This window comes from Ipomoea nil, unplaced genomic scaffold (assembly GCF_001879475.1).
Source record: "Ipomoea nil cultivar Tokyo-kokei standard unplaced genomic scaffold, Asagao_1.1 scaffold0688, whole genome shotgun sequence".
Classification (NCBI taxonomy): Eukaryota; Viridiplantae; Streptophyta; class Magnoliopsida; order Solanales; family Convolvulaceae; genus Ipomoea; species Ipomoea nil.
In genome coordinates this window covers 655990-682422 of record NW_017617116.1, presented here as the reverse complement: position 1 = coordinate 682422, position 26433 = coordinate 655990, and the positions used below count along the sequence as shown (strand labels likewise).

Below are 26433 nucleotides of genomic sequence, written 5' to 3'. Positions count from 1 at the left end.
ACAAAAAAAGGCACAATCAAAGAATTATCATATCAAAAGCATCCAACACAATGTAGATAGGACATTTAGTGAACACACAGAAACAACCAATAACAAAACATAAAGAATAACCCAAGCAAATTAAACGAACACTTAAAAAATGAACAAGTAAAGAGAAAGAACCTGAAAGATTAAAAGTACCTGATGATTTAATGAATCCAGAGATACACGTATATATATAAATTAGAAAGGATAATTCATGTTCAAAAAGATATACGCACAATAATATCAAAACAAACATCGTTTTTAGGGAATTCAAGATAAAGAGAAGGTGGATAGATAAGAAACAAATAAAACCTGAACACTTGGCTTTTAAAACGTGAATTCAAGATAGCTTTTGTGACTGCTTAGCCTTAAGACTTAATTTGCACACGAGAAAAAAATATTAGTAACACTAAGTAATACTTATTTGTGAATTAGTGTACCTGAAATTTTATTAACACGGGCAAAAAGAAATTTAATTAGCTGGATTGCTGACGCCCTAATTTTTTTTATGCCACAATTGAGACTCATTTATGCTGGACCTGCAACAGAGGATATCATTTGTTAGAATATAGCAGCTGTCCGTTGATCGCTTACCTTCCATAACACATTGTTTTTCATTATCCATAACACTGCAGTTGTCTTTGGTGAAGCTAACATTATAGTTTTGGTCGCAAAGTTGGCTAATGCTTATGAGGTTGACATGGAGTCCGTTTACCAGTAGCACCTTTTTCAACTTCGGTAGACCTGCAACATTTAGAGTACCTACTCCGGTTACTTGTCCTTTGACTCCATCACTAAAAGTTACTTCACCGTTGCTTGTGTTTATGTCACTTAGAAATTTTGCATTTCCAGTCATGTGACGTGAGCAACCGCTGTCGAAGTACCATTTTTCATCCCTACCTGCATTTTTAGTGTGAAAGGATACAAAACTGATATAATCGGATTTCTTTACCCATACTTGTTTGATAAATGGAGTAATGTACTTATGGCTATGTTTTTCGGCCCTTTGCTCTTTGTAGAAGTAATAACACTCAGGTCTGATGTGTCCACGTAACCTGCAATAGTGACACACAGGGTTATAAACCTTATATTGAAACTTTTGACGTATTGTACCTCGTGGTTGTTTTGCTGAGCCTGAAATAGGAACTGATTCACGATAGTCTTTAGCTTTGCTTGACTCAGGAGCAATTTCTGAATGTGATGCCTTGACAAATGTAGTTTTGTCTTTGCTGGTTTCTCCAGTGAATCCAATACCAAATCTTGCAGAGGATTGCCGCCCTGAATCAAGGATTTCGTCAAGAGTTGATGTGGTATCCATCATTTGGATTCTCATTATATATGTGTTTAGTTCCAGCGTCTCTTGATTTCCTGTTGCAGTTTTTCTTCTCGGTCAATGTAGTCTTTAATTAAGGCATCCCTGTCTGCAACTTGACCTTTGAACACATTTACAGCATTTTGCAAAACTCTAACTTCACTAGACACTACACGATATGTTTTAAGTAATGCTTCCCATTTTGGATACAGTTTATTAAACTCTACTTCATAAGATATATCTGGTATGTCAAGATCTTCTGCCGAGTTGTAATCACCACCTTCTGTGTCAGATGCATCTACAGGTTCAGAGCACATATCGTACTCTTGGCTGCAAAGGCTACAAAATTGCCAAACATTTCTTCTGCGTCAGATTCAGCATTTTCTGATTCAAGTTCATCATCACTCCAAGTTGTGGCTGTCATGGACTTCTTTCGTCGAAGATACGTTGGACATTTAGCTTGAACATGACCGAAGCCCTCACATTCATAACACCTTATTCCTTTGTTGTTTGACTTTTCTATGGGGCGAGCTGGTCGTGAAGTAGTATTTTTTGAATTTGACACGCCACTTTTTGTGCCAGTTTTTGGCACGTTGGTGCTTGTCCCCTTTTTATGTTTGTTGTTTTGTGTGTTCTTCTGAGATACCTATTTCAAAAAATTAGAAAATTGTTTAGTTAAAAATGCTACTGAATCATCATTTGATGCAGTGTCGTCCTGTTCTTCAGCTACAAACGCAACCGTCTTTTGCTTTTTAGTGTGATCAGTAAGGATTTCCATTTCGTAGGTTCGAAGGTTGCCCATTAATTGAGCTACAGATTTGTCCTCCCAGCCGTCATGCTCTTGAATGGCAGTTACCTTCATCCTAAACCTCGGAGGCAAGGATCGTAAGACCTTTTTGACAAGTTTCTGTTGGGAGAAGGGTTTTCCAAGAATAGTTGCTCAATTTGCTAATTCTTGTAAGCGTCCATGAAAACTTGCAATGTCTTCATCCTCATTCATACGTAGTTCTTCAAACTCAGTTTTTACCAGCTGGAGTTTTGACTGTTTGACTGAACTCGTACCTTCATATGTGGTTTCGAGGATTTCTCAAGCAGTTTTTGCACAATCAATACCTGTAACCAACGAAAATTGATTTTCATGCATTAAGAAACTTATATTAGTTTTTGATCGATTAATTTTTGTTATTTAATGATAGTAAATAACAAAAAAATAAAAGCAGTAAGTAAATCAAGTACACAAAGATTTGTTACGCAGTTCGGAGCGCTTCTCCTACGTCTGCGGGGCAACCCACGTCAGCCCAATCCACTATTGATGTTCACCAAGGAGTTTTACAATAGAACAGTACATTAGACTCTCACAGTCTTAACTACCATACTACAAACAACCTTCCTAACATCCAACCTGGACCGTGACGTGCATGCCTTGATAACCTTCGAACAATACTTCAACTGAATCAGGCGCAGACCGTAGCTCAGCAGACTTCGACTGACTCAGGCGCAGACCGTAGCTCAGCAGAATAATATATTTAATTCAATTTGTTAGCAGTATAATATTCACTTCTCAAAATAATATTAAATCTCAAATTGGCAAGTTTCCACAATGAGTAATCTTCCCTTTTATAGTAATAATCCCTTCACCAAAATAAGCCACGTGAATAGCTTCATCAAATGCTCAAATCATTCACTGCCACTCATTTAAACCAAATCCTTATAATTTGCTTGAACCACAATCAGATTGCTGACTTCCTCTTCATATACACAATAATTGTGAGCCACTCAATTAAATACCATAAGATAGGAAAATGGTCCAAGAGCTTTGGCTAACTTAAATCTATTTATTATACAAATAAATTAGCCAACAACAAGGTTTTTAATGTGTACAAATTATGTACATTTACAATTATCAAAGTGAGTTTAAGACTAAGTTAAGTTTTCAATTCTTCTAGGTAGAAAGGTAGTGTTGAAATAATTTTGCGCAGAGGAAAATGATTTTTCAAGAAAATAGTATAGGTAAGAAAGTAGATATGGTAAATTTAAAGTACGCAACAATAAATGGGACAAGAATTTTTATATATAGTAGTTCGAAAGTGATATAATCCTTCTCTTATCGTCTAAGAGGGAATTCACTATAATCAATCTCCAATACAATTATAGTAAATCTCAAATTAAGTGCTTTGATCATCAAGCTATCACTAATACGACCATGAGCCATGTCGGGTTGGATCAATATGAAAATGTAACACTTATACTGAAAAATGTAATACTAATTAGGAATGAAGTGTTTATTACTTGGAAAAATGTAATACTTTCACATTTTGATGTAATAGTATTACATTTTCATCAAAAGTATTACATTTTTTCTTATAAGTAATGTTGAAAAGTCTTTGTTACTTATAATGTAAAATGTAATACTTTTAAATCAAAATTGATAGGGATTATTCTCCAACCGTAGGTCTAATGGTCGGTCTAAGGCCCTTGGCACTCGAGAAGCACATCCCGACCTGACAGGACCGTGGTCGCATGACCTCCCCGACCTTCTCATTCACCCAAACGTGCTGATAGGCAAGCTCATAGGTCGGCCGAGGACTGGCCGAGGACCCGACCTAGGTCCTAGGTAGGTCGGTCCGGCCTGACTGGCCTCTCCCAACATAATCTTATTTCGTCAGGAATATTATGACACGTGCTTGGAACCCCTTCTGCCCCAGCCTCGCCTTGTGCATGGGCACCACTTGCCCAACATGCCGAGGGCTCGGAACCTGCTTCCTCTCACCTCGATCTATAAATACCCCATTTATTACTGAGAATAGGACTTTTCACCTACTTCAAGACCAGCCAGTACTATAAGCCCAGAGCTGAGATTGCCGACCCACTGTCTAAGAATCCCGAGCTCAAGTACTTTAATCAACAAGCATACTAGGTACAGGATCTGAGACCAGGTCAAGACCTAGAACCGTATAGTACAGTAGAGTATACCTCCGTATATACTGTATCAAAAATGTAAAAGTATTACATTTTTCTTCAAAAGTATTACACTTTTTCATATAAGTAATAAACATTTTATTCATTATTAGGTTATCCTTATCCTAGCAATTTCTCTCACTTTCTAAAATGGGTCCCACTTACACATCATCAAATTTACAAATTATCTACTATTTGTTCTACATCGCTGCAATATTTTCTCACTTTCTAAAATGGTCCAACTTTTATATTATATTATAAATATAATAATAAAATAATAATAAAATAACAAAAAGTAGAAAGAGAAGTCAAAAGGCTGCCATGCAGGCTTGAAAGCTTGCTATTCTAGCAAGCTTTCAAGCCATGTAGGATTAAAAATTAAAGCAAAATAAAAATAAAAATTTCACATCATTTTACACATCACTTTGCAATTGATTCACTTTCTGGAATAAGGACAACCTTAGTATTACATTTTTCAATATAAGTATTACATTTTATTTTGACCCGATCCATCAAACGAGTAAGCGGTCGTTATATCATGGATCGCGGTGCACTTGCACCGCGATAAAAAACGGCGCGCCGTTACAGTTAACGAAGTGCGTATTTTTTGTGTATTAATTATAAACTGAAACTACAGTGTATCTAAACTGACACTGTCTCACATATTATTTTTATATTATCAAGTGAAATTGCAATTGAAATGAAATGAAACTGTAGTTGTGTTGAAACTAAACTGCAGTGTATACAAAATGAAACTGAATAATAATTCCACATATTTTAGTGTATATTACCCAATGAAACTGTAGTTATATCAAAATAATACTGTAGTTGTGTTGACATGAAACTGCAGTGTATATAAAATGAAACTGAATAACATTTCACTTATTTGAGTGTATATTGTGCAATGAAGCTATAGTTATATTGAAATGATCATGTAGTTGTGTTTTAATGAAACTATAGTGTATATAAATTAAAATAAAATTAAATAACATTTTTCACATATTTGAGTGTATAAATATCGAATGAAACTGTAGTTATATCGAAATGAAACTATAGTTGTGTTGAACTAACATTGTAGTGTCTTTCATTAAACAAAACGACGTCGTTTTGAAGCTCGGTGCACAATATAATTTGCCACGAGTAAGAATGTGTGAGATGTCTCACACAAGTTTTTGCCTCTTTTTTTTTTTTTTTTTTTTTAACTAAAACTCTCAACAATTGATGAATTTTGATAGACGACTCGGATCGGTCTTACTTTTATAGGAGTGTCATGTTCTCATTTGATCATACCTCTCTCTAGAGAGAGAAATATTCTTTTAAAAAAAATTAGTTGAATCTGTAATATATTCTTTCGCACTTTTGAGAAAGAACAGCCACACATTAGTGTAGTTGTACCTATTGTACGTTACCAACCCAAACATTTGATAGTGTGATGCCAAGAACCGTCTTTGTTATTCCCTTTCATGCATCATCTATACTATATTCTTATCTTCTACGTGTGAAAAAGCAAACATTCTTTAATTTTGCAGTATATATTTTTTGCTTTTTATTAAACTTTTGCATTATTTTGTCTTGTGAATATTATCCTAAATTTAACGTGATCGAAAAATTTATATTATTCTTCTTTTCTCTTCTAAATATTATATATTCTCTTATTATTCCTTTTGCCAATCAATTGTGCATGCATGTGGACGTATGCCGCATTTCTTAAGAATCTACAGATGCATATATGTGTTATGTGGGTATACATTTTTGTTAATTTTAGTGGCCAACTTGAATAAATTTTTATTAAATTGTTTATATTTTTAAAAAGTATGAATTATATAACTTAAAATTGTGTGTGTGTGTGTGTGTGTTTTTTTTTTTAATATAAGCAGGTTAATTACCTGTGAAATAAAATGAAACTTAAAATTGTTTTTGAATAAATAGAATAATTTGTATTTTGTAAGTGTAAATATGTATTGCACAATTTCTTAAAAATAGATTTCGAGAGAAAAAAATAAAATAAAATTTGTTAGGCATTTTGTTACGGCGACCTTTAAAAGGCTGACCCTTGGGATCCAGCAGGGCCAATAAGGAGCACATAAGTTGTCCTCGACTAAGCTGCATTGCAAACAGCCTTCAAAAAGTGAAGTTCTGCTTTCGAACTATTGAGAATTCTCCAGAATGCATGTTTACTGCAATTTACAATTTTTGTTTTAAAAAAATTACATTAAACGTGAAAATTTCATATCAATAACGGGCGTTTAGGAGAAAAATAGAAATTAATTTGAGCCGTTTATTTGAAAAAATCAACAAATCAGATTTAATTTTTTAAAAAAATTTATAAATAATTGAAACTTTGTGTGCAAGTAACATATGTAGTTAAAAGTGCAAGTATGCAAGTAAAATCTGCAACCATTTACACTTAATATAATGATGCAAGTGCGAAGCACCTTGTGCTCAGATGCCATGTAGTGACATCTTCCATATAGGAGGTCATGAGATTGAGTCCCAGTGAATGCGTTATTGAATTTGTGTGCTTTATTAAGAAGTATGTTGGATTAAATCCTTTTATAAAATTGTAAATCAATCCAAATATTTTTAAGATCAAATTTTAAAAAAAATAATAATAATACAATTACAAACATTTAAAATTTTGATGCCAAATTAATAAATTTATAATTGAACCAAAAAAAAATATTATAAATGTTTTAAATCTTTCGGTGTGAATTAGATTTGAATCCCTTTCCTGATTTTATCGGAAGACAAAAAGTTTCCAGTTGGATAAATCCAACTTCCTTTTCTCAACACTTCAGAATTTCAGATGCCTTCTCGAGAGCAACATTACACGTACGTATTATATAGAAAGCTATACCATTTATTAAAAACAAAAACCAAAAATAAAAAATTGCTATTTTCTCTATAAAAGTCAACCATATTATTCACTCCTTAACATAAAATTATCTTTATAAATTCTTTAAGAGAAAAAAAATATTTAATTTCATCAATTACTTGTAAAAGGAGTCATGTAATAATCCAATAATGTAAAAGAAATTTTAGTAAATAGTCATCCATAAAATGTGATTTTAACTAGTAAAGAAGTATACAAATAACTTTGATTTACAAAAAGTCCGCAAACTCTAACCGGGAAAGGATCACAAGAAAGTAATCAAAAAGCTAAGGTTAATAAGCAGCTTTCACGTAAAGTTGAGCCTGTAACCGTATAGCATAACTACTAAGACAACTATCCGATCAGTGGATGAGAGTTTTCTACCAATAATAAAAAAGATAAATGATTTCTTTAGTGTGCGCAAATTTGAGACAAATATAGATAATTTGTTTGAGTTAATTTAACCAAAAGTCTATTGTCTTTGGTGGTAATTTAATTCTAAATTTAGTCATAGATTATCTTTTTTGTCATTTAACATCCCGGATTATTATTTTTTGGACATTTTTAGTCCTTCTCATGATTTTTTCTATTTTTAATAAGTGCATTTTTGTCTTTTCATATTTTTCTTTTGTTATTTTTCTAGTTTCAACTAGTTTAATTGGTTTAGAATTTTATGTTACCTTTGATTTTTAGTAAGCATATTTTTTATCCGATTTTTAATAAAGTCGTAAACCAATTAAACTGGTTGAAACCAAAAAAATAAGAGTTAATACCCAAAATCGTCCTCGACTATAGTGGTTTTTCTCAATTTCGTCCTAAACGACTTTGGTGACCTAATATCGTCCCAGACTTTTGTGTTTCGCTCAATTTAGTCCTCTATTTGTTATTCCGTCAAATTGGTGTTAAATTAAGGGACAATTCAGTAATGTCAATATTGATCTCTCTTTACTTTCAACTTGTGAAGTGCGAAATTCCTCTTTCTTGTACGAATTACACCCAGACCTGCAAATCAAATTTTATATTCGCAGTTTTAGGAGTAATTCTGGGAGTAATTCGTAAAAAAAAAAAGGGATTTCGCAGTTCACATGTCTATGAGTAAAGAGATGCCAATATTAAAATTACTGAATTGTCTATTTATTTAACACCAAATGGACAGAATAACAAATGAGGGACTAAATTGAGTAAAAACACAAAAGTCTAGGACTAAATTGAGCGAAACACAAAAGTCTGGGACGATATTAGGTCATCAAAGTCATTTAGGACGAAATTGAGAAAAACCACTATAGTCGAGGACGATTTTAGGTATTAACTCAAAAAAATAATAAAAGAAAATATGAAGAGACAAAAATGTCCTTACTAAAAATAGGAAAAGTCATGATAAGGACTAAAAATGTCAAAGAAATAATAGTTTGGGATGTTAAATGGCAAAAATGATAGTCTGGGACTAAAATTTGTAATTGTCACCAAAGACAAGGGATCTCTGATGGAATTAACTCTAATTTGTTTCCTTAATAGTTGACAATTTAACATACTATATTGTTATTATATGAGTGACTCTCCTGTGAGACTGTCTCACTAATCTTTATCCGTGAGATGGGTTGGGTTAAGATGAAAATGTAATACTTCTTACCAAAAGGTTGAACCCCAACCCTAAGGGCCTCCCACACCCCGGCCCGACAGAGCATCTGGGAGGATGTAAATCATGGTAACTCAACTGAACATGAACCACAGAGGCTAGACATTTGCTTACTGCGCACAAGGAGCCCCCCTCACTTTGAGAGGTTGCTCTCACACTGCCGCTGGTGAGACTCGATTCCTGGTCATTCTTTGAAAATGTAATACTTATATTGAAAAATATAATACTAATGAGAAATAAAATATTTATTACTTACAAGAAAATATGTAATATTTTGAAGAAAAATATATAATACTATTACATTTCATTTAAAATTACTACGGAGTATATTTTTTCTCAAAGTATTACACTTCCTCTAGCTTTTATTAGTAACAAACACTTTTTTTTTTTAGAAACATGACGAAAATATATTAAGCAAGAACAAGGTTCAGTACATGAGAAATAGAAGAAAAAGAAACCGAAAAACAATCCACACAATCTGACTTGGATAGGGCTTCCCTAGCAAGAACATGGGCAGCCCTATTTGCAGACGTTTAACAAAAGTGAAGGTAAGGTTAAAAAAAATTCTCTAGCTAGTACTCTAACATCATTGATAAGTAGATAAAGATCCGTGAAACAGTCTTACATAAGTTTTTGTCTTGTTAAATAATAAATTAATAGAACATCGAATCTTTTGTAATATACATTAAGATCATATTAAATTGATAATGGATAGATTTAGACTTAGATTGTCTTACCTTTACTTATAATTTATCACTCAGGAACCAACGGACTTGGATGTGAGTTTGGATTTTTTTTCTCTCCCAAAAGGTTGAAACCCCAACCACAATCACAATGACTCAATATAATGGCTCAACATAAAGGGTCAAATGTCGGTGCGCATAAGGGATCTGTGCACTTTGGACATAATTCTCACACTATGAGGTTTGAATCTTGTCTCTTCTCCTAAATATTAACTACTAAATCATTGAGCTAAATCTGTGCATGCTGAGTTTGGATTTTCTTACATTTGTAAGAGTCTTGTTGGTTTGGAGCAAGCAACAAACTAGTGGACTTGGGGCAGAATATAGCTAGTGTGAGGCTGTGAGCCCCGAGCTGAGGTGTATAGTATGAGAGGCCATGAATTGAAAGTTGTCCTACATTACATGGGAATAACTCAACTACAAAGAAACACCACATCTTCTTATTAGCAATAATCTTCTTCTTCTTTTTTTTTTCTCATTTAATATGCCTCCATTTTTTGTGGTATTACTATTCATGGATGATATGATGGCCCATTGCATGTTCATATAGTGAAAGATGAGAAGCGCCGCCGTACCATTATATTGTACGTGCCAACTTCACTTCCGTATGCAAAGAATCATATCTAACATTTTCTATTCCATCATATCTGTAGTGTTTGTGACAACGTAACTTCATATATTATATCATATCAATCACTATCATCTAATCTAATCTCTCCACATAATTTTGACTCAAACAATAAAACAAAACAAAATATCTACGTACCATCAGATCAAAACTGACTATAAATACACCCCACTGCCTGCCCTCATTTCCCCATCGCAACCTTGCTTAAACCTCCAAAGCTCCACTGTACTAAGAAATTTATAAAGCCCGGCCTTCATTTCAGATATAGTACACACTCTCGGGTAGTGACATTAAAATGGAGAGCAGTGTACTGAGAATGGCGAAAGAGAAGGCGGTGGTGATATTCAGCAAGAGCTCTTGCTGCATGAGTTACAGTATCAAGTCCCTTTTCTCCGACCTGGACGTCTACCCGGCGGTGTACGAGCTGGACGAGATGCCGAGAGGCCGTGAGATCGAGCAAGCGCTGTCGAGGATGGGCTGCAACCCCACCGTTCCCGCGGTGTTTGTCGGCGGCGAGTTGGTCGGCGGAGAAAATAAAGTCATGAGTCTTCATCTTCAAGGCCTTTTAACGCCAATGCTCAAAAGGGCAGGTGCTCGATGGGTTTAAGTAAACTTTAATATAATATATAACAACGTAACAATATTAATAATAATAATAATAATGACACATTTTAAAGTGTCCCTAGCTAAGAATGCTAGCTTTGAGCTTAACTAGTTTCTTTTTCTACTAGTATTTTTAGTTATGATAGAGATACAAATTAAATTAAAGCTTGTATGTGAGCATAAGGTACAGTACGTATATATAGGCGCAGTAGAATAAGGTCGGATGATAATAATGTTTTTTTTTTTTTTTTTGGTTGCAGTGTACTTAGCTTTATACAGCTTCTTCTTTGTATTGCAAGCTGTTATAATTAGTCGAATGTATGTGATTGAGTCCTTTTTGGCTACTACTAATAATAATATAAACTTCACTTTATTATGCTGTCTTTCTCTTTCTGATTTAATTAGTTCCTGATACTTCATGATAAAAATCATATCAAGTCTTGGTAGGAGAAAAAAGTAAGAAAAAACCAAGGTTCACATTTGTTAAAATCGTACAATCAAATTTTAGCTCTGGATAAATCTCTCTAAAAACCACAAATGATGTTGCTGTATTGGTACGTAATCTTAGTACTTTGAGTTATCTCCACTGTTCATTATTTACATATTTGTGGCCAGCATGCATGATTCTATGGTGTATATAAATGTGGTCACTGGTCATCTCATATCCAATCATATCAAAATCGGCCCAGTCTATTGGAATTGGTATTCTTGACCCTCCCTCAATCTAAGATTGTCTCCAAGTACTTTATTCTTAACTCTATTCCAACTCTTTAGATTATTGACACAAATCGTGAGATCGAGAGCACATCATCATGTGGCTGTGCATGATTTCTTTGAGTTTATTATATTACAATTTTTTGTTCAAATTAAATATAATGGTATTGATGTTTGTTTTAACTCGCATCTTAGTTTGTTGGTATTTAAACCAAATCAATAGATCATTATTGCCCACATTATTAGATCAAATAGATCATTATTTTATGGACTTGCCAAATACCTCAATATATATTGACTGATGATACACTATCACTTCAATAAGAAAACAACAATTATTTGTACACACGATGAGTTTAACTCACTGGTTCAATATGCAGTATTTGAAGGAAGAGACCAAGGTTTGAAATTCGTTAGTGGCAATGTAGGATTAAGCCCAATGTGGATAGATCCATTTGGTCTTGTCTGCAAAACTAATAACTTTTCATTATGTTCCTTTTTTTGGTTTTTTTTTTTTCCTCATACATTATGCTATAAGAGTTGTTAGATAATGAAAGTTATAACAGTAAAAATATTTATACTGTTATAAGTTATAACTTCCATTATCTTTTCTTATTATTATCACCATGCTCATGCATCCACCATATCATTTCTTATATTTTTCATTTAGATTTTAATTACACTAAGGATTAGTTAGTTATTTCCTAAAATATAAATATCAAATTTATTAAAATGATTTCAATTATTATTATTATTATTATTATTATTATTATTATTATTATTATTATTATTATTATTATTATCTAAAATCTAAATAAAAATAAACTTATAAGAGTAAACCAATGATATTATATTTGATTTATGTTTGTATTTTTAAGCTTATTGAGTTGTGCATTGTGCTATAAATATTGTAATATTATTTTTAATGGACAAAATTATCTTATACCATTAAACTTCCTTTAGTATATATTAAATGTTACCAGAATTATATTTAATTTACAATATAAAAAATTCTTATTTTAACAATTAATAATTACACCATCATTATTACTCAAATTATCAACTATACTTTTACTATAATATGAATTCTACATCTATGTATTTTAAAAAATAAAATAAAATTATATGCTATTATTTTTTCTCACAGACACACATATTATCATATCATCGCACCCATAGATTATTGTATGTCATTATATTATATATACAAGTATACAACACGTGTGATGAGATTCCCTTGGCTTTTCATCATCTGGAGTGAATTAGATGCGAATCACTTTGTATGATTTGATTGGATGAGAAAAGGTCCTAGTTGGATAAATCCAACTTTCATTCTATGCTCACCAGATGCCTAGCTTAGAGAAAGTTAATAGAACCCGCACGGGCTTAACTCAATGGTTTAGTGAGCAGTATTTGGCGTAGAGATCAAGATTCGAACTTCGGCGGCAGCAGTGTGGGAATTATGTCCAAAGTGGGCAGATTTCTTGTGCGCACCGACATTTGACCCTACCTACTAACCCATTGAGTCACCGTGATTTACATCCTCCCACATGCTCTGTCGGGTCAGAATGTGGGGGGCCCTTAGGGTTGGGGATTCAGCCTTTTGGGGTAAGAGAAAGTTATTAATAGAAAGTTGTAGCTAGTATGGAAAACAAAGTTCTGTTGAGTATGACATATAGATAAACTCATTTGGCATCGGCTCCATGATAATTTGCAAATTTGATTATTAATTATTGTATAAGTATTTACGTATTTCTATCATTTACCAATGGAAATTCATAGGTAAATTTGATTATTTTTATTTAACAAAAATCATATTAATTTTAATATTATTGTAAGTGTACAAATATTACACGTTTTTAACACCTTATATTGATAATTATTTGACAAACAATATTAGTTCGGTTAGTTGCAGTTTTGTGTTTTTAGTCTACCATCCATAGTTGCATTAGAAGTTGATGTGCTGGGCCGGGGTGTGGGGGCCCTTAGGGTTGGGATTCAGTCTTTGGAAGAATTAGAAGTTGATGTGCCTGAGACAGTGCGTAACTCGGTTTGGGCGGATCTTCCAACAAAATTTTGTTAGAATACAAAGTCTTTAGGCAGCCAATTTGAATTGAGTGTCTCACTTTAATTCAAGGAGTTCTCATGCAAATTATTTTCAAACTTCAAGAGTCCAATTATTCTACTATATAAAGAGGTGTGAAGATCCAAGCAAGACAATAATATATTCTACAATCTTAATTAATTATCTACTTCCTTGAATTACCCTGCTCAATTATCTACTTCAACTTGGAATTGTTCAAAAGGCAATCAAGTACTATCAAGATTCAAGTGAACGGGTTGATTTATTTCAATGAGGCATGGTGACGTCTATTGGATCAGAAAGTGTGAATTGACTGGAATGTTGATTTCAGAAATTCTTCCAACTCAAGAAGGATGATGAAGATTGGGTTTGGTATGAATGATTAGGCCATAGTGTTGTATGGAAAATTAATTCAACCTTTTGTAATCTCTGTGATCATTTAGTGGAATTGGATTACACTTTTGAGTGGCCCATGGTCCCGTAGACGTAGGAAAAAGTTTTTTCGAATTATGTTAACATATTGCGCATTCTTGGTTCCTTTATTTATTTGTCATTAATTTACGTATTGTTGGTCTCTGTGTTTGGCACATGTCGTAATTCAAATAATTAATTTGTTTAAAATTAAGTAGGAACCAATTAGAATTCTTGCATTCAAGACTAGTGAACTTTCATTTATGATAACATGTAATGTAATAAGAACATTCCAATACAATGAAGAAGATGTAACCTCGATCTACAGAGAATTGCCACTCAAGAGAAAACTAGGAATTTATCCCAGAGGATGTGGCCAGGATATCTAGAATCCAAGCCCTGTAAGCCTGGATTATGAGGACTCATGGTATTGGATTGGCGACCCCAAGAGAATATACTCGGTAAAGAATGCCTATAGGAAGCTTGTTGGTGATGATGTGCATGCCCGGGTGCTCTTGATAAATGGGCAACTATATGGAAATTAAAGGTTCCTCCCAAGTAGAACACTTTTTTATGGAGGGTAGTTTGTGATATCCTCCCTACCACTAATAACTTAATTTTAAAGAGGGTAGAAGTGGATCCTACGTGCCAAATGTGTGGCTTGGCTCATGAAAATGTTATGCATGCTTTAGTACTTTGCAATTATTCTAGACTTGTTTGGGATGTTGCACAATTACCTATCATGAATATTGTAGTAGATTCTTTTCCCTTATGGCTTATGGGTGTGTTGACAGTATTGACGGAGGAGCAGAATGGATTAATGGTAGCCGTACTATACCATCTTTGGAGGAGCTGAAATGCGGCGGTATGGGACGGATCGCTGATGCACTCCAACGTCGTCCGGCGACAGGCCGTGGCATTCCTGCATGCATTCGTGATTGCTGTAATTTGGGGCAAACAAATAATACCCGGAGTATTCGAGCGAAGGCGCTGAAAGTCGCCAGCTTAATACAAAAGGGCGTTGGCTTCAGCATCCTCAACTTCAATTCCAAATCCCAATTCAACTTCAATTCCAAATTCCAAATTCCAAATTCCAACTTCAATTTTAAATTAAATACGGCAATTTCTTTATTTAAATATAGGAATTATAATTTGAGTCCAATTTTGTACAAGATTCCTATTTCATCTCAACTTTGTACCCACTATAAAATCCCTCCTTCCTCAACCCTAATAGGAGACAGAGAGATTTTTAGAGTTCTTTGTAGACAAGAAAGAGAGAAATCAAGAGGCTCAAGTTGTCTTTGGAAGCAAGGAGGAAGCCGAGGAGATTTGGGAGAATCGCTTGGTTAATTCTTGTACTCTTTTGATGATTTGTAATCCTTTATTCATATTTGCTATGTATAATTTAGCCATGCTCGGCTAAATTCTTTAAGGATTTTTGGGTGAATTTGTTTATGAACCTATGTGCCTAGTTCGTTAATTTCTTAATATATTTATGTTTGGTTTTATGATTTGTGTTGCAATCTTGTTTTAATCTGTTGTTGTTGGTAGTTAAAGGCCTAAATTACTAGCTTCACAGTCATGTTTGTGTCACCAATGGGAGTTGGGGCATAAATTAGGGCACACACGATTGCACCTAATGGTTGGTCCTTGGGAAAGGGGAACTTATTAGGGGAAGTTTATTCTAGATTATTGCTCATCGGGAGATGGTAGTAATTAGGAATAATTGAATGCTGATCTTTGATCTTATTGGGTGTTTAAGCCATGGGAGTGGAAATTCACTAGGAATAGAGATTACGGGAGTAATTCGATTCCACTTTGCATTCCCATACAAATCTTAATTCCAAACCAAATATTACAAACGTTAATTGGCACTAGGTGATTAAACATTGTGATCCCAAGAATTCTATTTTGCTCTATTGTCTACAAAACCTTGCTACTTGTTTTATTCTGCTTGATATTTTATGCAATCAATCCACCTTCAAGTTTTGTTCGGACTAGTTTCATATGAGTAACCTAGTAGCTAGTGATTAGTACCCCACCTCTCTGTGGTTCGACAACCCGAATACTCCGGGTATTATTTGTTTGCCCCAAATTACAGCAATCAATTTGGCCAGACCCGACCGCGCAACCAGAACCACGAGTCGCTGATGGCGCCCTCCCCCGCACTCCATGCACGGTCGCGCTGCTATGTCGACGCCAGCTACAAACCATCTTCTAGCGAATCAACGTATGGAGCGGTCCTCCTAGCCACGGGCGGATCTTTTATCGCAGCAACAAGTGGCAAGCTGCGCGTCTGCTTCTCACCTCTTATGGCGGAGGCTGCGGCTTGTAAGGAAGCCTTGTCCTGGTTAAGGGAAAGGAATGTCACGATGGTGGATCTTCTCACAGATTGTTCAGAATTGCGGCGCTTTTCACCACAGCTCGTCAGCTATCTTGTCCTATGCTAGGGTCGTGATTGACCATTGCAGACTATCTATGGCTTCGTTTAATTTTTGCTCTCTCAATTATGTTACTAGACTAGTTAATTTACATGTGCATACCTTAGCTTCGTTAGCCTTTTCTCAGGATCACTCTATGTATTGGGATGCTATCCCTCCTGACTCTATTGTTTCGATGATTCATTAACACAATCGCTATGGTTGGTTTCAAAAAAAAAAAAAAAAAAAATCTATCTGGAAAGATCTAAAGGATCATAAACACTTATAGAAAAAAATGTAGTGATATTTTTTAAATAACTTAAATTTTAAAGTGCAAGTAATAACACTATATAGTGTAACTTTCAACACTAGAGTGTAAGTAGGTAAAAGTGCAAAGTACATATATATGTTAATAAATCCATAAAAGTAAACAAGAAAATTAAACTAAACCGGAAGTTAAACCATAGAATTTAAACTCCTAAATAGTAAAAAGTGAACTCTTAAACCAAATAGAAAAAACTAAATCGTAAAGTTTAAAAGGTGAACCCTAGCTTAAGTGCAATTAACATTCACATTCGGTGCAACTAATGATAATGTTAGGTCACATAATATTGTTGCCAAGTGTAATTTATATTGTTATAGGTACACTCTAAAGACAAACAATAACTACTAAACTTTAAAGTGAACTTCCATGCCAAATTAAAAAAAAAAAAAAAAAAAAAAAAAAAAAAAAAAAAAAAAAAAAAAAAAAAAAAAAAAGCTAAACGATAAACAAAAAGAAAAAAAAAAAAAAAAAAAAAAAAAAAAAAACTAAACTAAACCATTAATTGTAAAAGGTCGAAAATTTCAAGTTACTAAGTGCACTCTATGAAGTTATTATTTGCATTGAAATTTCAAGTAATTTACGAAAATGCTACCACATTTTTTCCATCTCTCTCCCTGCTTTAAAATATATTAAATATTTCCAAATGGACGACTCTGATTGTTTTCTAGTTTTCACATTAGATTTCTTATCTATCCAAATCTTTTATATATATATATATATATATATATATATATATATATATATATATATATATATATATATATATATATATATAGGAATAAGATCAAATGAGAATAGGGCCCTCTTGTAAAAAGTTAAGACTGATCTCAGTCGTCCATCAAGGTTCATCAATGATTAAAAATTTTAGTGAAAAACAAAGACCATTTTATAATTATTATTGCAAGCTTAAAATGTTAATAATGGTAAAATCTTAGCCTTTGATTTCTCAATATGAAAGAGTATGGATGTGTTCACACATTTTACAGATGAAAACATCTCTTCCTAGGAAGTGAACTTAAACTTGAGATTTCATAATCGCAAAGGTTCAAGTACCAAATTTACCTAGGAATATAAATGTTGGGCACTAATGGCTATATTTTAGCATAAATTTGTACAAAAATAATGCACTATCGCCCATCTACATACAATGGTTATGATTATATGATAAAATGTCTTTTGTGATTTTATCAAAGAGATCGAATCGTATAAATTCGGATATGATCTAAACAAGATTCTTAAGGGAATAATAATATTCTTCAAATCATGAAACATTGAAACATATGGTTTGGAACATGCAAAATGATACTCCATCTGCCATGTTGTGTGTCAATTTAAAATGAATTGACCTAACGTTATTATAATTCAAATTTTGAATTAGAGTATAAAGTTTATATATTTAAAAATTAGAATTAATTTCAAAAAAAATTAGAATTAATGACTGTTTTGGTCCTTCGAGTATATTATAATTATCAAATTGATTATCGACTATCAATTTTGACCAATTAAATCCTCAACTATTGATTTCGTAACTGATTTGGTACTCCGTTAAATTGATCGAGGACAAATTTTGTAATTACGGAGGACTAAATCGGTTACAAAACCAATAGTTGAAGATTTAATTGGTTAAAATTGATAATTGAGAACTAATTTGGTAATTATGACATAGTCAAGGGACCAAAATGGTCATTAATTCTAAAAATTATGGCAAATATAAAATATAATTCCACCAGAGGCCCTTTGTATTTGGTGGCAATTTCAAATTTAGTCACAGACTATCATTTTTTTCATTTAACATCCTACACTATTAGTTTTTGGACACTTTTAGTCATTCTCATGACTTTTCCTATTTTTAATAAGGGCATTCTTGTCTTTTCATATTTTTCTTTTGTTATTTTTTTTTTTCGGTTTAAACCCATTTAATTGGTTTAGAACTTTAGGTAACCTCTGATTTTTAGTAACCATATTTTTCAACCGGTTTTTAGTAATGTCCTAAACCAATTAAACCGGTTGAAATCAAAAAAATAACAAAAGAAAAATATGAAGAGACAAAAATGCTCATACTAAAAATAGGAAAAATCATGATAAGGACTAAAAGTGTTCAAAAAATAATAGTCTGGGATATTAAATGTCAAAAACGATAGTCTAGGACTAAATTTAGAATTGCCATAAGACAAAGGACTTCTGTTGTAAAAAGATCAAAGAAAAATAACAAAAGAAAATAAAATATTAATTTGACAAATGTAATGATAATGACTAAATTATAGTTGAATAAAATGGATTAAAAGATCAAATTAGATTGATTGATGAAATTATTCCACATATAATTTTTATGAGAAGTATTGCTAACCTATGATCCTATATAAAAGAAATTACAAATAATCTTCTTAAACCGTGGCTCTTAACAAATAAAACAGAAATAAAAGATGCAACTTTTGTTAAAAGCATTATAGTCTACATTGTAATAGAGTCAATAGCATTCAAAAAAAAATGCAACTTTTACGCGACTGATTTAAAAATATAGACAAAAATATTAATATTATAATGACATAAATCATTCCAATAATGTAAAAATATAAATATATAATTAACATATTGAGTCTTGCAAAATAATCAAAATAAGATTAATTCAACAAAAAAAAAAGGAAAAAAATAAATTTAATCTAGATTTGTTTTTTTTTTTTTTATAAATGCAAAAAATTATTGTCAAGATTCCTTATTTGTAATATATAATGCTAATTAATGCTATTATATAGTTTGACTAATTAATTGACCAAAGTTAATGTAAAATTTTATAGGTAAAAACTTGTGTGAGCCCATCTCACCGGACCCGACCGAGCCGGGTCAAGATAAAAATGTAATACTTTTACATTTCCATTTTAGTCTATATAATAAGAAAAGCATAAATAGTATAAAAGGTGAATTAAGATATTATGTTTTTTTTTTAAATGACAGAATTGCTATATATCTAGACAAAAAAATATATCTTTCATATATACAAATGAATTAAGATAGCAATTAATTGTTATACCTGAGTTGCTAGAGAACGAGCACATTTGCCTAATTTATATAAAAAAATACTAAACGATGATAAATAAAATCTCTAAAGTTACAGCACGGCATGCGTACATCTACATATTAGCTATTAATTTGAGCAATTATTTGCTCAAATTCAAGCAAGGATAACATCAAAACACATAAATGATGTTCTAATTTAAATAAGGGTGAATCAACGATTTGGTCCCTCAGTTATTCGCGACTTGTCAATGTTGCCCCTGAATCACGTATTCATCAATTTAGTCCCCGAAAATAATTGTTTTTCGTCAAATAAGTCCCTCTGGCCGTTTTCCGTCATGTCTCAGGCGAGACCTCCGATTTGCCATGGGCATTTTGGTCTTTTCACGCCTTCTTCTTCATTAACTCTGACCAAACTTCGCCGGAGAAGCTCAAGCTCGCCGGAAAACTCCATTGCCGGTTTGCTGCTTCGCCGGGAGGGATCAACTGCCAGGGGCGGAGGTCGCTGCTCCGATCTGCTGCTTCCGCCTCTTCGTGATTCCACCCGAGAGAGGGAGGGGAGATGTAGGTCCATGGACCTTGTCTCGCCGTCGGATGTTGTTGTTCAGCTTTTACCGAGAGAGAAGAGATCGAGACGGAGCTAGCTGCCGCCTGTCGCCGCGATCTGCCGGGGGATCACCGGTGCACCCCCAACGCATCGTTGGATTACAAAGCTCCAATGAATACAGGAAATCACAATGCATAAACATCATTCTCCAGCAGCAGAGTAGAAGATATTTATTCCCTTATTTAGCTTACTCTTTTCAAAATCACTGAATGCAACATAAGCATATACAAATTTAGCATCGGAGTCATATGTATTGAGAGAGAGAGAGAGAGAGAGAGAGAGAGAGAGAGAGAGAGAGAGAGAGAGAGAGAGAGAGAGAGAGAGAGAGAGAGAGAACCTCGTGAAGTTGATCCATGTCGGATTCCATTTTCTGTTTCGACGCCTCTTCATTTCCACCCGAAGAAGACGACGGTGTTGATGTGGCAAGGCTCCCATAATCTTCTTTTGCTTTCTCGTCCTTTACACTACTGTGACTAAGGTTTTGTGACTCTTTCTTCCCTTCTGCCTCATCGGTCTCGTTAAGTTCGGTATCGCTAGCAGTCTCGTAACCATCGGAACCATATCCAGATGCCGCCGGCGCAGCCGCAGAGGATGAACCAGCGCCTGTCGATACTTCAGCCGCCTTGACTGGTGGCGGTTTTGGCTTTGACGTTTCGTCAGAGGATGGCACGTCTTCGATCAACACCATTGCTGCGTTGCTTTTTCTCTGTTTGATTGTCTTCCTCTGGAGTAGACCGGGGCGTAAAAATGTTGTAGTGTTGCTTCGATTTGCTTGCGATTCTGGAAAGCTCTTAAATCGGAGGTGAAGCTGACGTCGGCGGAAGAGATGAAGCTCCCTCCGGCGAGCTTGAGCTTCTCCGGCGAAGTTTGGTCAGAGTTAATGAAGAAGAAAGCGTGAAAAGACTAAAATGCCCAGGGAAAATCGGAGGTCTCACCTGAGACATGACGGAAAACGGCCTGAGGGACTTATTTGACGAAAAACAATTATTTTCGGGGACTAAATTGATGAATACGTGATTCAGGGGCAACATTGACAAGTCGCGAATAAGTGAGGGACCAAATCGTTGATTCACCCTTTAAATAATTATATATCAATCCAAATATTCTTAATATATTACAACAGATCTATTCCGTGCATCGCATGGGCGCAAAAACTAGTAGATATATAATAAGAAAAGCATATATAGTAGAGTTAATTCCAGCAATAGTCCTCCGACTATTGTAATTTTCCAAAATTAGTCCTCGTCTTTTAATTTGGACGAAAAAGACCCTTGACTATCAAATTTGTTCCAGCATTGGTCCTTTCGTTAACTTTCCGTTTGTTTGCCGTTAGTATAGGGGCTAAAATAGTCATTTTCTTTGGTTGCTTTCTTCTTCCTCAGTGAAATCTCTTCATCTCACCATAGATGTATTCTTGATCCCTATGGCTAGGGGAATCGTTTTTAACATCACAGACTACAATTGACCCAAATTTATTCACAACATAGAACAATTCGTTGCTGTAAATGACATCCTCACAAAATGACCTAGCATCGTCAATCAAATTCCAGGAATTCTCACAGTTTTTGCAGTACGCCAGGTCCCCTGTTTGGTGGAGAATCGCCATGGCGATGAAGTTCGGTTGAAGCAAAGGATTACCGGAGAGGACAACCTTTTTGATAAAAGTGTTGCGCATTTCGTTCAAACTGCAGGTATGGATCTCGCCCTTGAAATCGAGTTTGGCTCAGGTAAGCAGGTTGATGATGAAGACCGATGGCGACTCGTTGAGGATGACGAGCTAGTCGTGGGAGGATTCGCAGCGGCGGCGGTTTGAGGCCTCCGGGAGGATGAGGAAGTGAAACTTATCATCTAGAGGACTGAAGAAGCCGAGCCTGCTGGGTTGCCTTTGCGACAGCATTAGCCATGGGAATTGGCAAGGAAGATGCGTCGACGTCCTCAAAGCCGATCCCCTCCAGCTCGCGCATACGGGTCGGAATCGGAGAGTCTTTATGGATTCGAAGCTTTTTGGCTATGGAGTCGAGGAGTTCCGACGGTTTTTGCCTCTGTGTGGAGTTTTGGTTTTGCTTCTCTGTCTGTAATGGAGTTCTGATTTTGCTCTTTGCGTGTAATAGTCATCAACATGAGGGAGAAGAAAGCAACAAGAGGAAATGACCATTTTAGCCCCTACACTAACGCCTAACAAACGGAAGGTTAACGGAAGGACCAATGCTAGAACAAATGTGATAGTTAAGGGTCTTTTTCGTCCAAATTAAAAGACGAGGACTAATTTTGGAAAATCACAATAGTTGGAGGACCATTGCTGGAATTAACTCTATATAGTATAAAAGGTGAATCGGTGATATATTCTTTTTTAACTTTTTTGTTTAGAACGGCCGCAAATTGTTTTTGTATGTTGCCAACCGAAACATGTATTACTGTGAAGTGTGATGCCGAGAACCATCCTTATTATTCATTTTCATCGTCAATCTTTAATGTTATCTTCTCCTTGTGAAAATCCCAACATTCTTCTTTACTATATTTTTTTGTTCTGTTTTTTTATCATCATCTTTAATGTTATCTTCTCTTTGTGAAAATCCCAACAGTCTTCTTTACTATATTTTTTGTTCTGTTTTTATTTTTTTCACGTGATTATATCTTTTTTTTTCAATCCCAAGATTCTTTAGAATATTTTTTATTAATAGTAAAAGTGAGTATATAATAATCTCATTTATATCGGAATGAAAAAGGAAAAAGAAAAAGAAAAAGAAAAAAATTCGCCTCGAGTTGAAAAGGTGATTTTGTTACGGCAATCTTAAAAGGCTGACCCTTGGGATCCACCAGGGCCAGTAATGGCGAAATGGCACGGCTGTATGCTACCCTCCACAAGGTCAGTGTCCCTTTTTATACGAAGAATTAAGAGAATTTATGCCATTTATTTTTACGAACTAATTCCTTCAATTATATTCAAACTTTAAATCTCTAATAAAAAGTTTGTCATTAAAATTACATTATTTATGTACTGAATGTATATTATACAAAATAACGTTTTTTTAATTAAAAAAAACAAAATAATGTATTTTTAATATTTAAATAATGTACTTTTTCTGAATACAAGATACAATGTACAATATTTAATAGTATACAAAATAATATTCTTTCAGTATTCAAATAATGTACTTTCAAATAACATATTTTATATAAATAAATAATTTACCTTTTATTTATGATCCACACAACTGTGTGGACAATAATGATTGAAGTTTTTTTATTTAAATTTTTAATACTAGAAAAATTGAATCGAATAATGAGTAAATTGTTCCAGGTTCGAGTTGGTATGAATTCAGGTTGTTAACTCCGAAATGTTAAGAAATTGGTTTTAAAATTTAAAATTTTGAAAAAAAATCTAAAAATGTGACAAATTGTAAAGGAATAAGGGTCAAATAGGCCACTGAACTGTACACGAGAATGCAATTAGGCCACTGAACTTAAAAAATCTACAATTGAGTCCCTAAACTAACCAATTTCATTCAATTTGTCCATTTTTCAAGTTACTAACAAGTTACCCCTCCACCTAGAATGTATATGTGGTATTTTTTTAAAAAAATAATTTATTTTTAAATTAGTTTTTTTAATATTTAATAAATAAAAACTAAAATAATTTATTTTTAAATCAGTTTTTTTAATGTTTAATAAATAAAATTAAAATATTTTTTTTGAAAATAAAATAATTTGTTAAGTCGTACAGGGCTTGGATTTTATTTTCAAAAAAAAAAAACAAATTATTTTAGTTTTTATTTATTAAACATTAAAAAAAAACTAATTTAAGGTGTTAAAAAAAAGAATTTAATTTTTTTTTTAAATGCCACATATGCATCCTAGGTGGAGGGGTAACCTGTTAGCAACTTGAGAAACCTGAGAAATGGACAAATTGAATGAAATTGGTTAGTTTAGGGACCTAATTGTAAGTTTTTTAGGTTCAGTGGCCTAATTGCATTATTGTGTGCAGTTCAGTGACCTATTTGACCCTTATTCCAATTCTAAATTAAACTGTTAAAATCAAAAGTAATAAAATAAAATTTAAGAAATTGCAACTTACAAGAATTATAAATGTAGATATTTTGCTATGATGACTGATAGTAACAGAAACGATTATCAAAGCAACCAATTATAAGAGTAAAATTGGATAATACTTGTAGAGCATTAATTAAGTTTACTTTCTTAAAAGTTTCTTATCAATTTTTTATCAAAGCAACCAATTATAATTTTTGAAATACAATGAAGGTGCAACAATTGAACTTTGTTACTTGACAAATTTACAAACAACGATAAATATGAGAGGATATTTGTTAATATGTGTTCTACAATAAAGTACTTAGACTTTAAAAGTTACCTATTTTAGTTATTTAATTATTGATTTTATACCCAATTTGATCCCCCATTAAGAAAATCGTTAAGTGAATGTTAAACTCGAGGGGCTAATTTAGGAACTCTTTTGAGATTTTTTTTATGTCACATTTTTTCCTTATTAATTTTTGAACTACAGTAAAAGAATCACACTGTGATCAAACATTAATTATGTGTCTGTTTTACACTTTCTTTTTCATTTCCAAAATTTTATTTTTCACTTAGGTTGTGTTTGGAAACCCGAAAAATGATTTCTAGAAATCATTTTCCTGGTTTTTGGTGTTTGGCTACACCTGAAAAATCCAGTCAACAAAAAACATTTTTCGTTGATTGGGGAAAATGTGCTCAATTTGGCGGAAGTCATTTTCCTCCATTGCTATTTCATTATTATTATTATTATTTTTAAGTTTCTGGCGGAACCAGTTCCGCCAGAAACCATATTTTTTTTTTTAAGATTTAAAATGTATTTTTTATTCTAAATAAAATAATTAAAATATTTAATTATACCATTCTACTCATTTTCCAGAAAATGAACCAAACACACCAAAACAGTTTTCCAAATGCAACCCAACACGAGAAAAGAAAAATGCTTTCCGGAAAATGACTCATTTTTCAGAAACCATTTTCCAGAAGTCATTTTCCTACTTTCCAAACGAACCCTTAGATGAAGATGAAAATATGTGTTGATTCATCAAAATTATAGTTCATTTACAAGTTTTAATATCAAGTTGTGAAGTTATAACTTAGTGTGTTCCATTTGAGCAATTAACATACATTTATTGCACAATTTTAAACTATACGATATAAAATATTGAAATAAGGGTCAAATAGACCACCCAACTGCACACCAAAGTGCAATTAGGTCATCGAACTAAAAAAAGATGCAATTGAGTCCCTGAACAACACAAAATTATGCAATTAGGTCCAAAATGACATGTTTACATGAAATTGTGTTGACGTGTCGGTTACCAATTTTTTTAAAAAAATAATAATAAAATTATTAATTAATTTTTTTAAAAAAAATTAGAAATGTCGGAGACGAATCGTCTCCGGCAGGCTTCGTCTCCATGGACGGAGATAAAGGGATGGTCTCCGGCCATGGAGACAAAGCTCTTCGTCTCCGACCATGGAGACGAAGCCTGTCGGAGACAACTCGTCTCTGGCAATTCTAGTTTTTTTTTTTTTAATAAATAATTTTATTAATTATTTTATTTAAAATTATTTTTAATAATTAATTAATTTAAAAATTATTTTTAAAATCGGTAACTGCCATTTTAGGTAAACAGGTCATTTTGGACCTAATTGCATGATTTTGTGTTGTTTAGAGACCCAATTGCATCTTTTTTGAGTTCGATGGCCTAATTGCACTTTGGTGTGCAGTTGGGTGGCCTATTTGACCCTTATTCCTAAAATATTCACAAAAATACAATATGATGAATTTGGATAGTTGATAGTTGAGTTTGAAATGAGTACGGATAGTTGTGAAATTCTCGTGCCCAATACTTGATTATTGTATGTGTGTACGAGCATGCATGTGATTTAAATATCTTTAGGGGTTATTTTGAGTATTATATGGGTAGTGTCCAATTAACATGTTTTGAATTTGTGTATGGGTAATATTCATTTATGTTTGAGTAATTATAAATGTATTCTGATTCAAATTTGAAAATGGCCAAACAGAAAAGTACCTACCTATTATCAT

At 33.3% G+C, this 26433-nt stretch overlaps 1 protein-coding gene and 1 pseudogene across 1 annotated transcript; one reads left to right on the top strand and one right to left on the bottom strand.

Moving 5' to 3' along the window:
* The first annotated feature begins 10381 nt into the window (after window positions 1–10381).
* Window positions 10382–11152, top strand: LOC109175520 (monothiol glutaredoxin-S2-like). The gene has a single exon (XM_019324787.1). The coding sequence runs from the start codon at window positions 10469–10471 to the stop codon at window positions 10778–10780; it is 312 nt and encodes a 103-aa protein (XP_019180332.1). The 5' UTR covers window positions 10382–10468; the 3' UTR covers window positions 10781–11152.
* Window positions 11153–21726: 10574 nt separating this feature from the next.
* Window positions 21727–22807, bottom strand: LOC109175383 (annotated as a pseudogene).
* Between the last annotated feature and the right edge of the window lie 3626 nt (window positions 22808–26433).

Coding starts and splice junctions, on each gene's coding strand:
- LOC109175520 (XM_019324787.1), top strand. CDS start 10,469: ATGGAGAGCAGTGTACTGAGAATGGCGAAAGAGAAGGCGGTGGTGATA.